The sequence below is a fragment of the Leuciscus leuciscus genome, assembly GCF_965113295.1.
Source record: "Leuciscus leuciscus genome assembly, chromosome: 25".
Classification (NCBI taxonomy): Eukaryota; Metazoa; Chordata; class Actinopteri; order Cypriniformes; family Leuciscidae; genus Leuciscus; species Leuciscus leuciscus.
In genome coordinates, this window is record NC_138724.1 from 29,033,322 (window position 1) to 29,056,098 (window position 22,777).

Consider the following 22,777-nt stretch of genomic DNA (forward strand, 5'->3'; position numbering starts at 1 on the left):
CGGAGCTATACTGTTCTGATGCATGCATTTCTCTCTTTTTACTTAAAACAGCAATATAATTAGTCTTGCATATAATGTTTTTTAAAATAATTATCAGACTTGTTGTAGTTTACTTTCGATACCTAAAAATAAATCTGACCACTGTAGTGGACACGTTGCATTTAGGGTTGTAATGTAATGTTCAGTAAGTCAATGTAAATGTAGGTAACTAAATATTTTCTTTTAAAAAATAAACATTGTAATAAATTACCATGCATTAGAGTGTTAAACCCAATTTTTTTTACATGAACCATTATATCAGAGCGAGTCCAAACACTGTGTATAGTTCGTAGATTGTTCAATTTGATATTTTCATCTTTAACTTTCTCTTCAGCTTCTCATGATGATGAAGTGAGGATCCTGATAGTGGGAATGCGAGGCGACTCCAGATTCAGCGCTCCAGATGTTCTGTCAGGAAGGAAAGACGGTGGACAGGAGGACAGAGAGATTGTAAAGACTCCAGTAATTACAGACGAGGGTCGTAGAATGATGCTGGTCACTGGACCAAACCTCTGTGAGGACGACACAGCGAGACAGAGCTTCACAACAGCGCTGTTTCTCTCGTCTCCTGGACCTCACGCCGTTTTAATGCTCCTGAATCTGGAAGATCAAGAATCAGAAGAGTGTGATGTTGTGAAACGAGTCCAGGAGCTGCTGGGAGCAGAAGTTCTTCAGTACTGCATTGTTCTTCTGCACCAAAATCACCAGGAACGTTTGACAGGAGCGTCCAGAGGGATCGCTGGAGAAATGATCAACGCATGTGGAGGCAGATTTCACATGATCAGAGACTCTGAACCCAAACCTGCTCAAACAGCAGCTCTCGTAGCGGAAATAGACAAGCTAGTCTGGCTCAATGCTCACCGATTTTACTCAGTATTGAATGAGACGCAACAGTTAAATTCAGAAAGGCTGGAGCTTTTGAAAAAACAAGAAGAAATTGAGAAAATCCTTACAGAAAAGGCCGATCAAAATGTAAATGAGGAAAAACAGCTTTTGTCTGTAATATATGACACTTTAGGAGGAGCGGCTGGAATCAGTTTCAATTACCGCTCTTTACACTGAAGGAAATGACAAAATGTTTAATTTTGGGGCAAAATTTGCAGCGCTTGAATTGTTTATGGTCTATCTAAGCCATTTTCTGAGTCCAGATGTTGCTGTACCGCTAAATTTGGCCTTGATAACATCAATTGCAACTATATTTACAATAGACCACAGAGTAATCAAAGATTTTAATTTTGACAGAATTGTCAGCGACTCAGCGGTCTAAACTTTTCAGAAACCATAGCGGTTTCAGTATTATATATGATCTTTTTTCCAATACTTCTTTGCATAGCAACAATTACATCTGTACCATTTGTTCTGGGTTCATCTCTGGTCTTTGGGACAATCATCAGCGTCAGGTCGTGGTCAGATGTGCTCATCGCGTGTCACGCGGCTCCTGGAGTCACAGCCGGGGCTTATGCATTCATATTTCACAATGAAAAGAAGAGTTGTGAATCTCCAGTCTTTGTGCTCGGGTCATTTCTGTGTTGTATCATCGGGGCGACACTTTCAATGGGGTTTGTGACTGTGTTTGCTCTACTTGGTGTAACAATGACATTAATGCTCCTAATATCAGGGCTTACAGTGGCATATTGGCGTTTAAAGCCTGAAACTCTAGAGAAAGTGATTGGTTTTACTGTTCTTACACTGTTTATTTCATGTGGTTCTGTGCTCATTGGTTCAGTCTTTCTTATTTTAGGGCCGATGATGAGTTTTTTCAAAGTAATTATTGAAAGCTTAGTCAGTTCTTACTTGTTTTATGCAGCATTATCTTTAGGAGCATTAATAATTTGGAGAAGAAACCGCAACAACAACACCAAATGACAACGTGTGTGTGTGTGTGTGTGTGTGTGTGTGTCTGTGTGTTTATAATATAGACACAACAAATACATATATATTTTACATTCGTAAATATAACAGGAAAAAAACTATTGACCACAATATGGCTAATAATAGTGATGTGTTATAATTTTATGACGACAGCAAAGACATTAAGCAAACAATTTACTGTGGCTGTAATATGGTACAGAGATCGCAATACTGTGGTTAGATATAATTGATCACCTGATTATTCTGATAGCATGGTATTTATGTATATGTCCAAAACATGGTAAAGTCATGGTATTTTAAATGCTTTTGTGAACTGAAACTGTTTTGTTTGAAAATGTCTTTACCTGCAGATGTTGAACTTAATAAAAATAAAAAAAGACCCATTGCTGGCTTGGATTGTATTAGGTCAATATTATATTTGTGTCCTACAGCTGAGAACCTGTTACAAACAATTCGGTTCATAAGTGAGCAATCCGAATGATTCAGACTGAATCACCAACCAAACAGATCATTAACGTTACTACTCAAAGAGTCATTAATTAGCGAATCTTCATCGCTACTCTGATTATAAACATGTATCAAAAAATACACGACAACACTGGCAAAATATTGTAAGTGACGGTGTTCCCCAGTCAGAATACGCCAAAATGTATAGTCAAACAAAGGTATTTCAGTAATATTTTACCAGGTTACCGCAGTATTTTTCTGACGCGAGTTCAACAGTCCAGAGTTCAGTTGGACGCCAGTGATTGACAGCGACACTCTTAAGCCCCGCCCCTTGAGCTGAAACAGGAAATATGATTGGTTAGGAAACATGCCGTGTGGCTGAAATGAATGTTCTGATTGGATTTTAGTATATAAAACTAGTCTATTCTTCCCGTACCTTCGGTTTTGATATGTGTTGTATAATAGACTCGATAAAAATGTTGTTTCAAAACTCATCTCTCCCAAGCTGATCGACCTTGGTTGCATTATATCATTACTCATTATGAGTGGTCCAGGATATGACTTCAGGCGAGTCACGCGAGTATCAAAAGTGAAAGCAAAAAAATAGGATACAACTTCACTGTCAGTGCTGTTAAATGAAACGATCATACTGTAAGTAAATATGCTTCATAGTTTTGGTTATGCTATATGGTAAGATCACATTTTAAATTCATAGTTTAACAGTGGCTTTACTCTCCAGGTTGAAAAATGAAACGAAACACGACAGAACCAAAATGGATCTTCACACTGATCCTTGCACTTCACATCACATCTATACACGTTGAAGGTAATGTACAAATGATGTCATGTAAATGTACATCTGCTCTGTACTGTTCTAATGCATGCATTATTAAATAAAGTTAGCAGATCATTCACTTTTAATTCATATCATATTTTCTGATATTTTTATCTTTAACTTTCTCTTCAGCTTCTCATGATGATGATGATGAAGTGAGGATCCTGATAGTGGGAATGCGAGGCGACTCCAGATTCAGCGCTGCAGATATTCTGTCAGGAAGGAAAGACGGTGGACAGGAGGACAGAGAGATTGTAAAGACTCCAGTAATTACAGACGAGGGTCGTAGAATGATGCTGGTCACTGGACCAAACCTCTGTGAGGACGACACAGCGAGACAGAGCTTCACAACAGCGCTGTTTCTCTCGTCTCCTGGACCTCACGCCGTTTTAATGCTCCTGAATCTGGAAGATCAAGAATCAGAAGAGTGTGATGTTGTGAAACGAGTCCAGGAGCTGCTGGGAGCAGAAGTTCTTCAGTACTGCATTGTTCTTCTGCACCAAAATCACCAGGAACGTTTGACAGGAGCGTCCAGAGGGATCGCTGGAGAAATGATCAACGCATGTGGAGGCAGATTTCACATGATCAGAGACTCTGAACCCAAACCTGCTCAAACAGCAGCTCTTGTAGCGGAAATAGACAAGCTAGTTTGGCTCAATGCTCACCGATTTTACTCAGTATTGAATGAGAAACAACAGTTAGAATCCAAAAGGCTGGAGCTTTTGAAAAGACTAAAAGAAATAGGGGGCAAACTTGAAGAACATCAGGTTTTATCTGCAGTGTCTGACACTTTAGGAGTAGTCGGATGGAGTCTGATCATTTCAATGATTGTAGTTGTTCTGGCTACTGAAAGGAAGGTCGAAATGTTAAAATTACAGGCTACTTTAGCTGGACTTGTGATATTTATGGCATCTACTAGAAATGCTTTGGGTCCACATGTTGCTTTTGCACTAAATTTGTCTCTGTGCTCCACAGTTGCAGCTGTCTTTATTAAATATCTACCGATGCGCAAGTTAAATAACAAGGGAAAAATCCGAACAGAGTTTTTTTTTACAGTGGGTTTAGGAGTGACGCTTGGATCAATCGCCAGCATAAGGACTTTTTCTGATGTTTTCATTGCATGCTTTGCTTCTATTGGAGTCGCAATTGGCGCTTTTGCATTTCTAAAGTTATCATTTGAGCTAAAAAAAATGAACGTCAGAGAATTATTCCTGTTGTTCTGGTTTTGCGCAATTGGTGCAGAACTCACGATGTTGTGTGTGATTGTGATCGCCGCTCTTTTTGGAGTGATGCTCTCAATAATTCTGATCATAATCACGATTGTAATTGCATCTAACACTTTAGATCCCAACAAGCAGGAGAATGCAGTTGAGTTACTTAAACCTTTAGTGTTTTTTCCATGTGGTTGTGTGTTAATTACTTCAGTTGCTCTGCCGTTAGAGATGTTGTTGAGTTTTCTTAGAGTATGTATAGAATACTTTTTGGTTTCGTACTTGTTTTATCCAGCATTACTGTGGGGTTCTTTAATGATAATTGGACATAACTGTGAATAGCATCTTTCTCCACTGACACAGTAGGTGTGGATTCAGCCAATCATTGTTGCTCCTGCAGTGTCATTAGTCACATGGTGTATACGGCTCAGGCGATTGGCTCAATCTGGCTGCTCAGTGCCCATGTGCAAAAATGGCAGATTTCAAGCCATGTCCGTCCAATTGGTCCTGCGCCAGATTTGATCAATGTTTTTGATTAAAAACACTTTGATTAAGTGTTTCATAATGTGAAAATGCTTTTTGAACTGTTGCCAGGCAGAATTATTATTCATTTGTTATGCATAAATGTTTGGTTTCCGTCTATGAAGTGCCAAAAATAGTGATAAATGAAGATGAATTGAAATGAAGTCTTTTAATCATTTAAGATTAACTTGTATTGAACCCGTAACGTTCCTTTGATATTTATTTAATATTTATTCTTGCCTCATTGGAAGTTTTTTTCATTAGATTTTGTTCGATTTATGCTTAAAACAAGCAGAAAAAAATTGGCCAATGGAAAATAAAATAAGTAAACAATTTTTGTTTTCCGTTAGACAGGCCTCTATTAATATTTTACTATACTTCATGAATATGCTTTATATTTGGCAAATATCTTTGATGTTATGATTTTCCTCTCTGGTCAGTTGTTACAGTTTGATGGTTATAGATGAGATTTTATGGTGCTTGACATCTTTACTACATTAACGTTCAAAAATATGTTTTTTTATTTTTTTATTCAGCAAGACTGCATTAAATTGGTCAAAAGTGGCCATAAAGACATTGTTAAATGCTACAAAATACTTCAATTTTCAATAAATGCTGTTCTTTTGAACTTTCTATTCATCGTAGAATCTTGAAAAATAAAATGTATCACAGTTTCAACAAAAATATTAAGCTATTTTCAACATTGATAATCATCAGAAATGTTTCTTGATCATCAAATCCTCATATTAGAGTGATTTCTGAAGGATCATGTGACACTGAAGACTGGAGTAATGATGCTGAAAATTCAGCTTTGATCACAGGAATAAATTACACTTCACTATATATTCACTGTCACAGTGGGGCTCCGTGACTAGAGACTCTTGTTTTGTGAAAGGACTTTTATTATGACACTAGATTGAGAACATGCTATGCATACATACACTTTTCATACTAACATTACACATTATTTGTTTTGCGCAAATTTTAACACCAGTTAACGCAGATATGTGTGTGTCAATGATTGTGAATTGGTTGAGTGTTGTTCCTGTCCTCATCGTCTCCTTTTTCTTTAGCTTAACATTTACTGAGTCATTAATTTCACTATGTTGATTTATGTATTGTATCAAGAACTCAAACAAGACCGGTTACCATGTTAAATGTTTATTGTTTTCAATTATCCACTTGCATAATATAAATTTTCATACTTACGTACTGGAACATTTTCCCATACCAAACAGACGAAACCCGGTCACAGTAACTGCCACCATTTTTACATTTCTGTTTCCCTCCAATAGAAGGCACAGTTAATTGTTCTTATGTCTGAGGGGGAGATGATGTTCTGTTTGATTCTTCGTTACACATTGTTAAACATATAATTGAGTTTGTTTTGTTTCCAATGTTTGTATATTTTAGTATTATTCTAACAGTTTATGTCTTTGTTACTGTTAGATAATTTTATAAAAAAAAAATTCTTAAATTTCTTTATTACCTTTAGTTACTAAATGGTTTAGTCCAAGTGGGAGGGGCTTATCCTTTTTAAGAGGGCCTCTCAGTGTTGAAAGCATAGACTGTAAAAAATATGGACAAAGCGTCTGTGATGTCACCCATAGACTTCTGAAGAACGGTTTTGAGGCCGTTTATGGGGGGTATGGGCGCCGCCATATTTCAATACAAATGTTCAGAAAGGATAACTTACAGGTATGATGTGTTGTGTCAGATCATGGCCGAGACGTCAAATTTCAGGAATTCCACTCGGCGCAGCCTATGCTCGTTGTCAGCTGTCAATCAAGCTGTCAATCGCGCCCTTATTTGTCATACATTTTATATCTAAATACGATCTAAACTAACGAGTTAGAAAAAAATTCACCCCCCTCACACTTGTCAGGCACTCGGAAACTATCGAAAAATACAATAAAAGTCCATGGGACCAACCTGTAAAAACATGAATTTATGCTGTGAAAACGGACATTTTAACATGGGGGTGTATGGACATTTGCTCCCTTTTGGGACCTGCCCCTAGCGGATTTTCGATGTATTGCAGTTTTTCACACTTCCGGGTAGGCTTCATTTTTCAGATTAGAATGTTGCCGCTTGGTTGAAAGGAGCTCGTAGAGTGAGTTGGTTGGTCTTTGGTTGGTCTTTGGTTGCAGTTAACTTTGAACAGTTTTTTTTTTTTTTTTTTTTTGATTCATGTAAATATGTAAATATCATTTGCACTTTACTGGAAAATCTTTGTTTTTCACTTTTTGGGAATAAACACTGAACTTTTGACTTCATCAGCACGTCACTTCATTTTTTTTTTTTTTACGCCTCCATTGGCCGGTATATTCAAAGCAGTGGAGCTACAACTGCTCGAACATCTTTGGGGCCTCTTTGTGGCAATTGGTACACGTACATCCCTGTCTCTGTTACAATCACATAGAAAACAGCTGATTTACTTTGTAATATTATTTCACAAAATAATTGGTTGGTTCCCCTGCAGCTGCATGTAATGCTAGAAATGTCAGGTTACACCTTGAAAATAATGTAGTATTCCCATCATCTCAAGTTCGCAATCTTGGTGTTATCTTTGACTCTCACTTGGCACTTGATGCACAAATCAAGAGGATTTCAAAATCTGCATTTTTTTCATCTCAGGAATATTGCTAGGATTAGGCCTTTTCTTTCATTTGCTGATGCAGAAAGGCTTGTCCATGCACTCGTTACCTCTAGGGCTTATTATGGTAATGCCCTTTATCTTGGCCTATACCTGCAAAGTCTATTAAAGGATTAGTTCACTTTCAAACAAAATTTTTACTGATAATTTACTCACTCCGATGTCATCCAAGATATCCATGTCTTTCTTTCTTCAGTGGAAAAGAATTTAAGGTTTTTGAGGAAAACATTCCAGGATTTTTCTACACAGAATGGACTTCAATGGCAACCAACTATACCTATGTTCAATGAAGGTTCAAATGTCCGTCAAAATGCAGCTTCAAAGTCTGGACACGATCCCAGTCGAGAAATAAGGGTCTTATCTCGCGAAACGATCTGTCATTTTCAACAAAAAAAAAATATTTTTTGTCAAATAAATGCCGCCTTGGTGAGCTGAAGAGACTTCTTGCCGACCCCAAACATAAAACCCTATTTTTTTTCAAGGGGGAAACTTCATAGTGGAAGAAGAAAGTCTTGTGGTGTGTTGTTGAAGTCATATTGATTTTTTGTGATGAAAAAAACAGCCTGAAGTGTTTATTGCTTGCCTGGTTAATCTGATCTGTTTTGGTGTATTGCTGAGGTTTAGGGCACTAAAGTTGGCTGGTAAAACCAGCAAACCACTTTGGGTTAACCTGTTTTCTCAAGAGTTCAATGAACCTTAACCAAATCGGAAGTTGGAAACTGTTGCACAATCATCTTTTACGAACTGTTGTCTCACTGCACATGCTTGTGTTTTCACACAGATCTCTGAGCTAAACGCTAAATAGACACTGTGATTTACAGAAGACACATGAAGATCTATGGCTTTTATAAAACTCTCAGCTCCCGAGAGCAACACTTCTTCTCACACACAGGATCCGTTTTCTGAGGTCGAGAGGTCGCTCTGAAAGAAACCACAAACCATAATGGATTGTCGAGGCGGTGCAAAAAAGCCAATGTTCAGAGGTGAGCTACGAACCGTGAACACTGAGATTATTCCCTCCTTTGTCTCGGGTGCTTCAGGCGTTTTTAATATTGAAGATTTAAGATATTAGAGATGTTTTTAATGACTCATTAAAGTAACATTCAGGGCCCAGAGCAACAGTGCAGCGAAACAGATTGGGGCTATTAAGCTTAATACATAAAGTCATGAAGTTTTTAAAATAGATGAAACAAAAGTGTAATGTTCTTGTTCTTATTATAATTTCATAAGTACCGGTAATACAAATACAGTGGGATTTTCAGGTATATTTAATGAAACTAGTTTTTTTTTTGCACTTACCCTGGTAACACTATGTTCCCTTGGAGTAAAAATCCCATATGAATATGGAAATCATATTCAAAGAACTATTCTTAAGAACGTTTTGCAGGCGTTCCCATTAAGTTATGAAAATGTTATTTCTGAATGTTCCCTGAATACCCAGTTTAACATCTCAGTGTCTTCTGTGGAAACTTCAGATCAGTGTCTTCCATGTTATTTTAAGCTGATCCGCAGGTGTTTGCTTTTCCCGTGTTACTCGGTTTTCCTGCTTTAAGCACCAATCCATCCTGAGCGTTAAACACCAACCGTCCAAACAGATGAGTGTAGCAAATGTGTGTAAGATGTTAGCTTCAGGATCATCTTTCTCCATCATTTCATCTCATGTGATTCATTCTGACAGAAATGACTCGGAAACACTTGCTTGAATCTGAGGAGACGGAGTTCATTTTAAAGTCATCTCGCATTAGAAACAGATTAACAGATTAGATCTGAAGATCTGAAGATTTGCTCATGTTTTTGAGCCCCTGCTGGTCGATGTCGTAACTACACTATCATGCATGTACAAAGCTTTTTCTTCATCGACAGCCATTCAAAAGTAGCCGTGCATTCTGATTAAATGCATTTCTTTTGGCATTAATTGTGCAAACATGTGCTCATGTAGGAAAAAAAAATATCATCTTTGAGGAGGTCTTTAAACAGCAGATGTGTAACTTTGCTTACGTTTTTTTGATAAAATTTGCTGAGTTCCTTTTGGCAAAGAATTTATTCCACTTCCAGAGCCAGAAGCTTCTGATTATTAAAACAGAAACGCGGGATGATCGTGGCGAGAAGCCTCTCACTCACAGTCTCCATGCAACATTACGGATAAATCAAATAAACATCAGGATTAGCCTAATTCCATAAAGACAAATGTGTCTGGAAATATCGGTCATGACGTTTAGTGGAGCTCAAATGCTTTCTGGAGTTAGTCTGCCTTTTAAACCATGCACATTATTGCTGCTTTGAACCAAAATGTATAATAAAATACTCAAATTTAGCATTTTAAGGTAGAAAATTGATATATTTCCTCAGGTTATTGATTACATAAAAAAATTGCACACATTTTTTGTATTACAAGTTTTATTAATACTATGTTTAAATATGCAAATTCTGCATTATCTAGTTAAATATGCACTAATTTGCATAATTTTCACTGAACATTGGATAAAGCCAGATTCAAAACTATTGTTTCATTTTGTTGAAAGGCTTTATAAGTAAGGATTTGAGATTTTTCCTGCAGTGCCTCATCCTAAAACCTTTGATTTGAAAGCACACTTAGAATCTCTAACTTAGTTTGAGATGTGATATGTGTCTGGATAAAAAGTATTTTGGAAGATTTATGGGAGAAATTTCTTTGAACGCATTTAAAAGTGATGCGTGTAATATTTTGGAATTCTTCAGAATGTGTATTTGAGTTTATGCCTTTCTTTGAAGTCATAATTCAGGGTTACATAACATCTCCAACACTTTAGGATGAGAGGGGGTTCGGGAATTCATCTAAACAATTCGGACGGGAATTTGCCAGCCGCTCTGGATACACCACACAGCTGGAAATGTGTTAGGCATCGTGTTTACATATCTGTCCATCACCGTTCTGGGGAATATAATATTCCATAAGCTTACTCTCAACTTTAGTCTCCATCTGGAATCAATCTTTCGCTGCAGCGCCGAGCTTCATATTCAGATTGAGCTAATTGTTGATACAAGTTTTTATTGTTGTCCCTAAGCAGCTCCTGCATGTTTACTTTGGGCTTCACAGCTTTATTCACTCTTTCCCTTAGGATGCATTATTATTTCAAGCGATGTAATGTAATGTTCTGTTTGTTTTTTTTTTTTAAGATTTGCACGGATGGAGGAACCTAAACTCAGACCGGAAGATCACAGAGAACATTCTTCATTGAATATTTGTTGAAAATATATTTAATTCATGTTATTATTGTGAATGACTCATCGGTGCATGTTATTCCATAATATCGTCCAAAAACAACTTTCCTTTTCAGCTGTTTCATCAATACCTCTTTATTTATTTTTAACTACAATTTCAACATCCAATCAATTTATCATAAAATGGTCCCCTCCATCCTCCCCTCAATACGGTGCAGTCGTCCTGTCCCCTTTGCAGAAAAGCATCCCCAAAGAATGATGTTTCCACCTCCATGCTTCACGGTTGGGATGGTGTTCTTGGGGTTGTACTCATCCTTCTTTTTCCTCCAAACACGGCAAGTGGAGTTTAGACCAAAAAGCTCTATTTTTGTCTCATCAGACCACATGACCTTCTCCCATTCCTCCTCTGGATCATCCAGATGGTCATTGGCAAACTTCAGACGGGCCTGGACATGCGCTGGCTTGAGCAGGGGGACCTTGCGTGCGCTGCAGGATTTTAATCCATGACGGCGTAGTGTGTTACTAATGGTTTTCTTTGAGACTGTGGTCCCAGCTCTCTTCAGGTCATTGACCAGGTCCTGCCGTGTAGTTCTGGGCTGATCTCTCACCTTCCTCATGATCATTGATGCCCCACGAGGTGAGATCTTGCATGGTGCCCCAGACCGAGGGAGATTGACCGTCATCTTGAACTTCTTCCATTTTCTAATAATTGCGCCAACAGTTGTTGCCTTCTCACCAAGCTGCTTGCCTATTGTCCTGTAGCCCATCCCAGCCTTGTGCAGGTCTACAATTTTATCCCTGATGTACAGCTTGAAAGCTGTACACCGCTCTCTGGTCTTGGCCATTGTGGAGAGGTTGGAGTCTGTTTGATTGAGTGTGTGGACAGGTGTCTTTTATACAGGTAACGAGTTCAAACAGGTGCAGTTAATACAGGTAATGAGTGGAGAACCGGAGGGCTTCTTAAAGAAAACTAACAGGTCTGTGAGAGCCGGAATTCTTACTGGTTGGTAGGTGATCAAATACTTATGTCATGCAATAAAATGCAAATTAATTATTTAAAAATCATACAATGTGATTTTCTGGATTTTTGTTTTAGATTCCGTCTCTCACAGTTGAAGTGTACCTATGATAAAAATTACAGACTTCTACATGCTTTGTAAGTGGGAAAACCTGCAAAATCGGCAGTGTATCAAATACTTGTTCTCCCCACTGTATTTAGTGTCTGCTTTACTGAATAAATGATGTTTACTTACTCTCATAATAACCTCTTAGTTGTAGCCTCTATGACTGCCGTTACTTACACACTCACCTCTGACACAGAATCGTTTAGAATTTAATTGATCTGAAAATGCAATTTTGGCTATACTAATTGCTCTGTTTTGTGTCTTAAGGTGCGGTCATTAGCTAGCAGAACTTTGCTAATGTTCAAAAACGGTCCATTGTGTAACGATGAATGAAGCTCAGCTCACACATAAAGCAGCTTTCTGTTGGTCAGTGTGGTGAATTCAGATTTTGTCAATTTTATTACAAAATTTTAACAATAAATACAGTTTTGGCGCTCTTTAATGTGGCATGACAGATCGCTGTAGCGCCTCAAGCGGCACGTGAATCAATCTCTGTTCCTCTTTATTACTACTAGTTATAGCACCAAATAAGCATGAATGAACATCAGAAGGTATGTTGAAGAAACTGACTGAAATGTGTCATTGTTCAATGAGTGTTTCAATAGCGGAAAGACGTGAATGAAAGCGCTTTTAAATGTTGCTTAAAGCCTTGACCATACAGCATGTTAGTTAGATAGAAAAATAACTCCAGAGATGAGCATTTTGCTAAATATATGCACTATATTACATATTTTTTATATTTTTTACTCTCATATCATTAAAAAAGTATTATAACATTATTATAAAAAAGCACATTGTATAAGAATGAGAAATTTTAACCTTTAATAATAATAATACTAGCAGCTGACAGGTTTCCCTGTATGTTTACAGCATTAGTTGACAGAGATTTGAATATACTGTACCTGATATTTAGCCAAATTAATTTATTTTCCATATTGAATCAAGATCAGAATCCCCCCCCCCCCCCCCCCATCCATAATTCTCACTCCAAGCGTAACTCAAAAGTTTTTAGCCCTGCCTTTAGCCAACAAAATAATAATGTATTTTTCTACATTAACATGTGTTGGGCAAATTCATTTGATACTATCAGATTTCTGGTGTTTATTTGTGAAATTGAACCGCATATCTCTTGAGAGGTTTTGATCATAAATCACAGATGATTGTGATTTATTTGACCCCCTTGACAAGCTTTTCCTCAACAGGCTTTTGCTTGTTCACAATTTGATTTAGTGTTTATATTTATTTTGGGTTTTAGTTCCAACCCTCAGAAGGAGACGTATGGTGGGAAATCATAGCTTTGTGTTTACACAGCGATTCAAACACGAGCTGTAAATGTATAGTTCATTTATATGTTAATATATATACAGTCAAACCAAAAATGATTTTTTTTCACTAGTGTGTGCAGAACACTATAGTCCATTTATGTGTGAGGAGAGCAAAATAAAGCAAACTGTGACATATTATACACAATAATTCTTCATACAGAGACTACCTGTCAAATTTATTAAAATTTGGGACCATAAATGATTCAGACACTTTGACCTGATCATGTTTTGCTGAAGTGTTTTGTCTTTAATTGCTAATGCTCTTTTTACACACAGACTGAACAAAATGAAGCATTGCTTGGTCACTGGTTGAGCTAAACTGGTATTATCTAATTGTGTAGTTAAATTTAACAGCTGACAGATATTCAACATAATTCATGTGTGAGACAGTCTAACAGAAGGACGGACAAAACCAGTCAAATATCAACTGAGTTCTGCTCATATTTAATTACCATTTTAGAAATTACAGCGAATAAACTGTGATAATGTGAGAAACGTTGAAGGTGTCTGAATAAAGTTTGGTTTGACTGTATGTATATATATATATATATATATATATATATATACATGAATGTACTTTACCTACAGCATGATAGCTTGTAATAAGATACAGTTTTTGCCAGTTTTCTCAGCATTGAATGGGAACAACATTCCTTTGGGTTTTCCATCTATACCGGATAACGTCCTGCTAATCATCTCCTCATGTGAAGTCTTTAAGAACATCATGCAGAGTTGGATTACTCTGCAAAACCCTGTTTAACGTATCATTGCCCACTGAATTTCCTTCAGATGTTCACACACATCGCTGAAGCCCGAGCTCTCGTGCTTCTTTATATGGCTTCTTAATTCTTACAATCTTTACCTCCCAAATTCATTCCAGGTTCCTGCACAAATCAAAGCGCATTACGGTCATTCCTGTGAAGGACATGGGTTATAATTCTGTTTAATGGTTCAGAGAATTTGACGCAACCTTTCATCAGCTCAAGGCACTCACACACTACAAGATAATCGGACGATTTTAGGCAATCCGACAGTCCTTAGGATGGTTCTACTGATTATCTTATCAGATTATCCTCACAATGTGTGTTAAGAGTAATTGCATCGGGGATGCACAATCTCAAATCGTGAATATCCAAAATGGTGAATATTTACGATCAGAAATCCTGTTGTGTTGTGTAGGTTTGTGGATCAAAACCCACCCGATAAAAACTGCTGTAAAAATCACAGTTATGGACTCTTATTTTGATATTCTGTTCTGATTTCTTTATTTCATGTTTCCAGTTTAGTTTCGGTGTTTATGTTCCTGTAATTATCATCAGCTGTATCTTATTTAATGTTTGATTATCCCCTGCATATACTGTATACTCCCTGTTCAGTTTAGTCCTTTGTCTGTTATTGTCTTATGGTTGTGTGGTTGTATAACTCGTGTTACGTATTAAAGTCTATACAAAGATAATTATTTGTTTGTGCGTTTTGCCTATACACTGTAAAAAAAATAAAAATCTGTTAAATTTACGGTAAAAAACTGGTAGCTGTGGTTGCCAGAAATTTACCGTAAAAAATACGGTAGCAAAATGTTTGATTATACAGACTTTACTTAAATATACAGTAATAAACCATATTTAATTATCTGGTATAATGTTAATTTACTGACTAATTGAAATATTAATATCTGTTTTATATAATTGCCCATTTTATATAATACACTGACAACCACCAATCACAGGGGTGATGATAATCACATGATGAAATAAAGCTCATCACAAGCAGCGCTTCCACAAGAAAGTTAATACTAATATATAGAAGCTGCACAGTCTCATTCACACACACACTGATCACCATCATGGTAACACACATGACATTTTAGAAAAAAATGCAATAAACATTAATTTAACAACATTAAATCTAACATAAAACCCTAATGCCATAACTGATTAGAAAAAAATAAGAAAACTATGAAGAAACATATTATTTCAACAAAAATACATCAAATGTGATGCGTCACGCAGGGAATTGTGGGAATGCCAATTTAAGTTTTTTCACTGTAAATAATACAATGACTTGTTCGTTCCAAAAACTGTACATGTAACGGTATTTTACTGTAAAATTACATTAAATGTACCGTTAGATCTGTCACAGTTGTTTACCGTGTATAGTAAGGAAACTTTCTATTTACCAATTAACAGTTTTTAACTGAAGCATTTTTACAGTCTTTCACCGTTAAAATCACGATTTGAGCGTCACAATAACTCCGTCATGATGTTTTTAAAACGTTCCATTTCAAAACAAAACATGACGTGCAGTTGACATATTTTGATGACTGAAATATGATCAATATCAAACTGTAACTTTGAGAAAAATTGCATTTTAGTTTAAAATATGTATACAACCATTTAAAATAAGATGGTGGTCGATGGTTTCTTCAAGTAACCTCACGGTGAGCTCAATATGAAATATTGAAAATATAAAAAAATTTAGTATGGGACTTGATTTGAGGAACTGATTGGATGGTCAAAGTGTCTCTATGAAGGTGGTTAAGAAAGATTTATTACATCATTGGAAAAGGAAAGTTTTTTCAGAGGCGGTGCATGTTGTTGCATTTTGATGACAATATTATGAAGACAAAAAATTGTTTATTTCTTTCCTGGAATAGCAAGCAATGATGAAACGATGCATAAATGTGTTGATTGATTTCACATCGACTCTAAAATGAGCAAAGTAAAATAAACAATCAGCTTAAAACAGTATCAAAATGGTTAATAAAAAAAAAATCATGCATTATAGAAAATTAGATTCCGGTTTCATTATTGTGATCGACGGGGCAGAACTTTATTGTAAACACATTTGATGTTTTATTTTCCTATCTGAGCCCAAACAGAAGCTCCTCTGACAGAATGTCAGTCTGGAGCGGATCAAGCCTCATGAGATGCTAAACTAGGTTAGCGGAGATGCTTGATCAACCAAACAAATGTCTAATTTCAGTGAAGCAGTGATGCTCTCTGAGATTATGTACACTTCAGATTAGCTGTTTTCGGGAAAACCAAAAGTGCCCTGGAGGACTCGTACTATGACACGTAGCCTGGAACAAACATTGTTTGTTTGATCGTTGCATTAGCTTTGAGTTTTGCAAGTAAACTACTTGGTATCGCTCGAATAGGTCTAGAACAAATTTATCAAACCAAATGCCTTAGTAAAGCTATGAAAATCATATGGCATCCTCTGTTTAATAAATTTGAGAGATTACAATCGGGTCAGAGATTTACACCGTGTCCCAACTACACGCGCCGCGGCGCCGCGATAAAAGGCGACACGCGTCGATTCTATTTTAGAAACGGTTTCAATTTTTCTGACGTCGCGCTGGAACAACAAACACAAAGTGTGGCGATGATAATCTCAGGCGCTGTTTATGTGCTTTATTTAATGTTAAAAGCGTGTCATGTGACTTTGAATATCATTTAGTGCTCCAGCTTTGAAGCTGTAAAAGCAACAATGGATAATTCACCTCAGATCTTGAAATTAAACAAATGGAAACAAGAACGTCCAAACTGTGAACAAACAAGTGTATTCTTTCACAAAGATTGTTTTAGTAACTCAGTAGCCTATGTATTTTTAATAATGTTTAAATGGTGTAATATTTGTGCATTTGATTGTGTAGCTACTTATACATTTTCTTGCGAGTGCCGTCAAGATTACTCTCTGGTGCCGCGCACTCGCTGCGAGACTCCGCCCACACACTGTTCTGATTGGCTGACTCCACCTACAGGCTGTTCTGATTGGCTGACTCCACCCACAGGCTGTTCTGATTGGCTGGCTCAGCCCACACGCTGTTCTGATTGGCTGTGGGTTTTGATTGATTTTGACGCATCTTGCAGTCGCATCGCATTTAGTGTGGAATTATTTGTCGCTGGAATCTTATCGCAAATGAAAGGTAGTGTTTTTTTGTTGTTGTTGTTTTTAGTAGAGTTTTCTGATGAATCTTTTTTTTTGGGGGGGGTTATATTTATGTATATTGTTGGTTCTTTGGGTGTACGCATGTTGAAACACAAGTAACAGAAAATTTCCCATGGGGACAATAAAGTAATCAATCAATCAATTAATTACCATCAAATTGCATGTGGTTAATTGTTATATAAATGTTGCAAAATATAACTCATCTAGGGTTGAAATGTAACCTATAACATGTTCCTGACAGGCTTTATTAGATTGACCCCTGATGTGAAATCCTCATCTCAGCTGCTCATTCCCTGGTAAGCTGATGTTTTATTTTGCACAGTGGACATGACGTTGGACACTGAAACGTCCACTGAGGACGTGTTTCTCCGAGGAGGTTTGGGCCAATCCAGATGCTTCTTTGAAGTTCAGACGCGGTACAAATGCTTCATGGGACACTGTCAGTTCCCAGTCGGTTTTACACATTTTTGACTTTTTCCATCTGTTGAGCATATTTTCCTCCATCTGTGTGCATGTCTTGCTCATGTGGCGGCTCCTACTTTATACTTCTTTCCATGTGGAAATGGTGAAGATGTCTCCTGGGTGTTTTGCATGCATGCAAGGGGGACGTCAGGTCATATTAATGATATTTTGTTATATAAACACTATTGTGGTGTTTATCTTCCACATATTGAGTGGTTTAAACTCAGCTTCCATCCCTTAATAATTTCCCCCAGTAATATAAAGAAAAGCATGGCTGTATACTATTGACTTCAGATGATGAATCAACATGCACCAATGCTACATTTTTCTAAATGTCAATCATTTCTTAACAAACAAGTATCCATTACCTCAATGAGCTCATTGTTTCTGCCTTAAATTATTACATTGTTTAAATTAATACATTTTTAGCTAACTGTGATTTTATATATGTACATTTCTGAAATGCATAACTAAGAAAGTTACCTCTGATAACAGATCACTCTATTATAATGTGGACTCATGCATTTTCTGTAAAGCTGCTTTGAAATGATGTGTATTGTGAAAAGTGCTATACAAATAAATATGAATTGAATTGAATCACACATCACAGGGTAAAAAAATAAAAGATGCAACCCGTTAAAAAGAAAACCCCACAGACTTACATTGACGATGGGATCTCGTGTGTCAGTCTCGTTCGGTCTGGCATTAGCCATCTGCTCTGGGTTTGTTTTGGTGATCAGAGGGCAGAACGTTTCATGCACCTGCTTGTTCCGAACATCATCTCATATTAGCGCTAAATGCTCAACCATTAGCTTCATGTCCCGGAGACAAATTGCAATGTCATATGAAATGTCTGCTGGGAGTCCAGGGACGTCAAGCTCTGGTGCTTGATGAGTTTTTCCATATGCATTAGTGTTTTAGATGACAAATCGAGGTTAGGGGTGTTTATGAGAGCAAAGGGGTGTGCAATATTCTACGGATGGTGGGGGGGGGGGCAATATATATATATATTTTTTTTTTTTTTACATTATTTCGTTTTCTAATATGACATTTGGGTGACGCTTTAGATTACAGCCCGGAAAGTACTGTGTAATTAAAAAGGAAAGTACAGTGTAACTTTCGGTAATTACAGTGTACCTATAAAGTACTTACGTGTAAGTATAGGGGAACAATACGTAAAGTCTTGGGAATAAAGGTGTAACAACCAGGAAAATACTGCATAATTAAAACGAAATTACAGTGTAACTTTCGGTAATTACAGTGTCCCTATAAAGTACGTACGTGTAAGTATAGGGGAATAATATGTAAAGTTTTGAGAATAAAGGGGTAACAACCAGGAAAATAACAAATTATTTAGGCAAATTATTTAGACTGTAAGTATTCCATGTACTGTAGTTACAGGTTAAGTATGACATTGCGGGCTGTAAATTAAAGTGGTGCTTCTTACCCTCTTGCTTCATGTAGTTACAGGGTAAGTACAATAAAAACACATGTACACACACAATCTGACATCACTCGGACAATTTTATTTGAAAAACAACTTATTTCAAAATGGATTTACAGCACTTTGTTTCTCTTGCATGGTTTCCTCCTCCTCTTGTTCCTTTTCTTCTTTTTCTTTCTTTCCACAGATGAATCTTAAGAAGGAATCCCATGACATGTCTCTTGCTATTCTGTATTATTTGTTAAAAGAAAATACAGTACAGAAATGTCCTCACCAACTACATGAGAGGGTTGAGTAAGTTTACGCTTGAAAATTTAAAGCTTGACGTAAGCGCACCGAAAAACCGAGTGTCGAATTATTATTATTTTTTTAATGTTTTTATTATTGCTCACAACACAATACAAACAATAACAGATAATACTAATGAAAAACAAACCATGCAGAAGAACAGAGACACCAGTTCTCGCGCGAGTTTCACATCAAACTCCCGCGAGGATGCAATGGACGCTTAAAGCTTCACCAAACGCGAAGCCATTCAAGCCGACCCTGTGATGCCGACTCTCATGCACTCGCTGGTGACAGTTGGTCGGTAGCGAAAAGATGAGTAAATTATGAGAACATTTCTGGGTATACTGTATTTTCTTTTAATACATAATACAGAATAGAAAAAGACTCCTTCTTAAGATTAGGCTAATCAGTGGAACGATAGAAAAAGAAGAGGAGGACCAAGAGGAGGATGAAGCCATGCAAGAGAAACAAAAAAGGACAAAACATGCTACTTTCTGTCAGGACTTTAGTATTTGAAATGAAAAGTTGATTTTAAAAAAATAATAAAGAATAAGAAGTGTAATATGTTGTAAATCTGTTTTGAAATAAGTTGTTTTTCAAATAAAGGTTTTCCAAGTGATGTCAGATTGTGTGTGTGTACATGTGTTTTTACTGTACTTACCCTGTAACTACATGAAACAAGAGGGTAAGAAGCACCACTTTAATTTACAGCCCGCAATGTCATACTTACCCTGTAACTACATAATACTTACAGTCTAAATAATTTGCCTAAATAATTTGTTATTTTCCTGGTTGTTACCCCTTTATTCCCAAAACTTTACATATTATTCCCCTATACTTACACCTATGTACTTTATAGGGACACTGTAATTACCAAAAGTTACACTGTAATTTTGTTTTAATTACGCAGTATTTTCCTGGTTGTTACACCTTTATCTCCAAGACTTTACGTATTGTTCCCCTATACTTACACGTAAGTACTTTATAGGTACACTGTAATTACTAAAAGTTACACTGTACTTTCAATTTAATTACGCAGTACTTTCCGGGCTGTAATCTAAAGCGTTACCGACATTTGTTTAGTTTTTTCTGAAAAAAAGGTCCAAAAAGGAAACAATAGCACAGTATACCAAATATATAACAATAAGGGAACTCTAGATACAGATAAATATCCCTGATAAAAGATAAAAAGAAATAAAAATACTACCATAACAAGATACCAAGAGTTAGGTATATAAATTAAGAGTTACATATATTTGTTACGTACAAGAGTTACAATATAATGCAATATAAAAACCAGTATAAAGTTATCAAATTCCCAAGTGGAAATACAGGCTTCCAAATTTTCCAAAATATATCTAGCTTGTCACTGTTAATAAATTGTAACTTCTCAATATGAATAATGCTCAATAATATTGGCACAATGTCCAGTTTCCACCTTTGAAGAATCAATCTCTTTGCAAGGACAATAAATAAAGAAATACACTGTCTTTCAAATTACCTAAAAGAAGGTACAGAAATCACCACTTTTTCATATTTTAGTACTTTTTTTTTTAGCTTCATATTACAAATGTGATTTACCCAAGTGCTTATAGGTGTTGGTAAAACAAAAACAAGCTTCTGAGGTCACTGGTTTTGGTCGCTTTCATCATAATGCATAAATGTCTGAAGTCTAGAAAACATGAGCAATTGAATAAGGCAAAAAAATGAACACGTTAATGCACAGATCCTCAAAGCTTCATTGAGATGGTTGTGTAATAGCCTATAGCATATGACATGGAGAGGCTCAAATAGACTGCTGTGTATTTCTGAGAAATGGGAATCTATTACTACCTGATTGATAATCTGTGAGCGATAGTCTACCCTGACTCAGCGGAAGGGCTCGCGGTCATTCAGATTGCCTGTCGGGGATAAATTAGATTTGCGTTTCCCTTGGAAAGCTCTCGTTTATCATGCGCTGTCTCATAAAGCAACGTGAGAAAGCTCATGATAAAGTCCACCTTGAGGCAGAGTCGGGGAAAACTCGGTTATACTTACGCTATAACGCTCAAAGAAACACACACACATTTTTCTCACAGTGTAATATATGACGTCCATCTCACTACCTCGACAAACAAACCTAAACTCCGTGTTAAAAAATGATCCTGCTACATTTCACACGAGCAGCTGTATATGAACGGCATGATTTATGAGTCAATGTGCAGCACATTTCATTCAGCCGGCATGAGAACATCTGCACAACTTTCCTTCTGCTGAGCAACTGCGACCGGTTATTATGTACTTTTAATTTAATTTCAACCAGAAATATGTTGTTATTGTTGGTGCCAATAATAAATAAGTAATCATATTGCACTTTGAGGTTAGGTTACTTTTAGTCTTTGGTTCTGTAATCAACACCAACATCATTTTGAACCATAAAAAAGATGGACGACGATCCTTCACTCTCTTCCATTGGTGAAAATTGAAGCCGCCAAAGTCCCTAATATGGTGCTGACATCATGCGCTGATATGGCACCTGATTCTGCGCAGTAGTGAGTGTGTGTGGAGTCGCGATATCAAGGTCCGCACTCACTCCCACAGAAACGGCTAGCACAAAGTTTACTGTGTGAAATAAACAGTCGAAATGAAAGGATTAGTTCACCTCAAAATGAAAATTTCCTGATAATTTACTCGCCCCAATGCCATCCAAGATGTTCATGTCTGTCTTTCTTCAGTGGAAAAGAAATCAAGTTTTTTGAGGAAAACATTTCAGGATTTTTCTCCACACAATGGACTTCAATGACAACCAAAGTGTTGAAGTCCAAATCAATGCAGTTTCAAAGGGCTCTGCATGATCCCAGTCGAGAAATAGGGTCTTATCTAGCGAAACGATCAGTCATTTTCTAAATAAAATAAAAATGTATATACTTTTTAACCACAATTGTTCGTCTTGTGCTGGTCTGCGACGCACCAGGCATTACGTAATCACGTTGGAAAGGTCACGCTGGACGTAGACGGAAGTACCGCCCAATTGTTTACAAAGCGAACGTGCGAAGACTAATACAAAAGCCCTTTAACAAAAAAGGTAAAACAATAAGGAGTTTTTGAGCTATACTGGGACCAGCCACCGGGGGCGATCTAGACGCTTTGGATTCACTTTTCAGCACTTGTGCGGCACGCTTGTTTTGAACGGGTAAATACAGATTTAAATGGTTGACTATGTAACTTATTTTGTTTGAAATAAAAAAATAAAAAAATGATCAGTGCTCATCAATGTCAAAATAATGACCAATCAGATCAAAGAAGGCGGGGCTTAATGTTCACTGAAGATGAGTATGAATTCCAACACAACACTTTTAGTTTTTACAATGAAAGAGTGCATGCGTGGTAAGATATAAGTATCTAAACATTTAAAGGGTTA

At 36.8% G+C, this 22,777-nt stretch overlaps 2 protein-coding genes and 1 long non-coding RNA gene across 6 annotated transcripts in view; all 3 read left to right on the top strand.

The window, feature by feature from the left end:
• Positions 1-1,269, top strand: part of LOC309491220 (GTPase IMAP family member 7) — a 54,654-nt gene extending 53,385 nt beyond the window's left edge. For 2 of the 4 annotated variants that reach the window (XM_082160681.1, XM_082160689.1), the window contains one exon: positions 380-1,269. In XM_082160681.1, coding sequence (XP_082016807.1) covers positions 380-1,101 — 722 coding nt within the window. In that variant the 3' untranslated portion in view covers positions 1,102-1,269. Of the gene's footprint in view, positions 1-373 lie in introns of all 4 variants that reach the window. The other 2 variants (XM_082160680.1, XM_082160682.1) reach the window with 1 other exon arrangement.
• A 1,439-nt stretch (positions 1,270-2,708) lies between these two features.
• On the top strand, positions 2,709-7,202 carry LOC309491228 (uncharacterized protein). The gene is made up of 3 exons (XM_082160699.1): positions 2,709-3,009; positions 3,098-3,184; positions 3,326-7,202. The coding sequence occupies exons 2-3, from the start codon at positions 3,106-3,108 to the stop codon at positions 4,744-4,746; spliced, it is 1,500 nt and encodes a 499-aa protein (XP_082016825.1). The 5' UTR covers positions 2,709-3,009; positions 3,098-3,105; the 3' UTR covers positions 4,747-7,202.
• Positions 7,203-7,962: 760 nt separating this feature from the next.
• LOC309491302 lies at positions 7,963-14,688 on the top strand. Its single transcript, XR_014203004.1, has 2 exons — positions 7,963-8,565; positions 10,739-14,688. It is a non-coding gene; the product is annotated as an uncharacterized lncRNA (long non-coding RNA).
• The last annotated feature ends 8,089 nt before the right edge of the window (positions 14,689-22,777 follow it).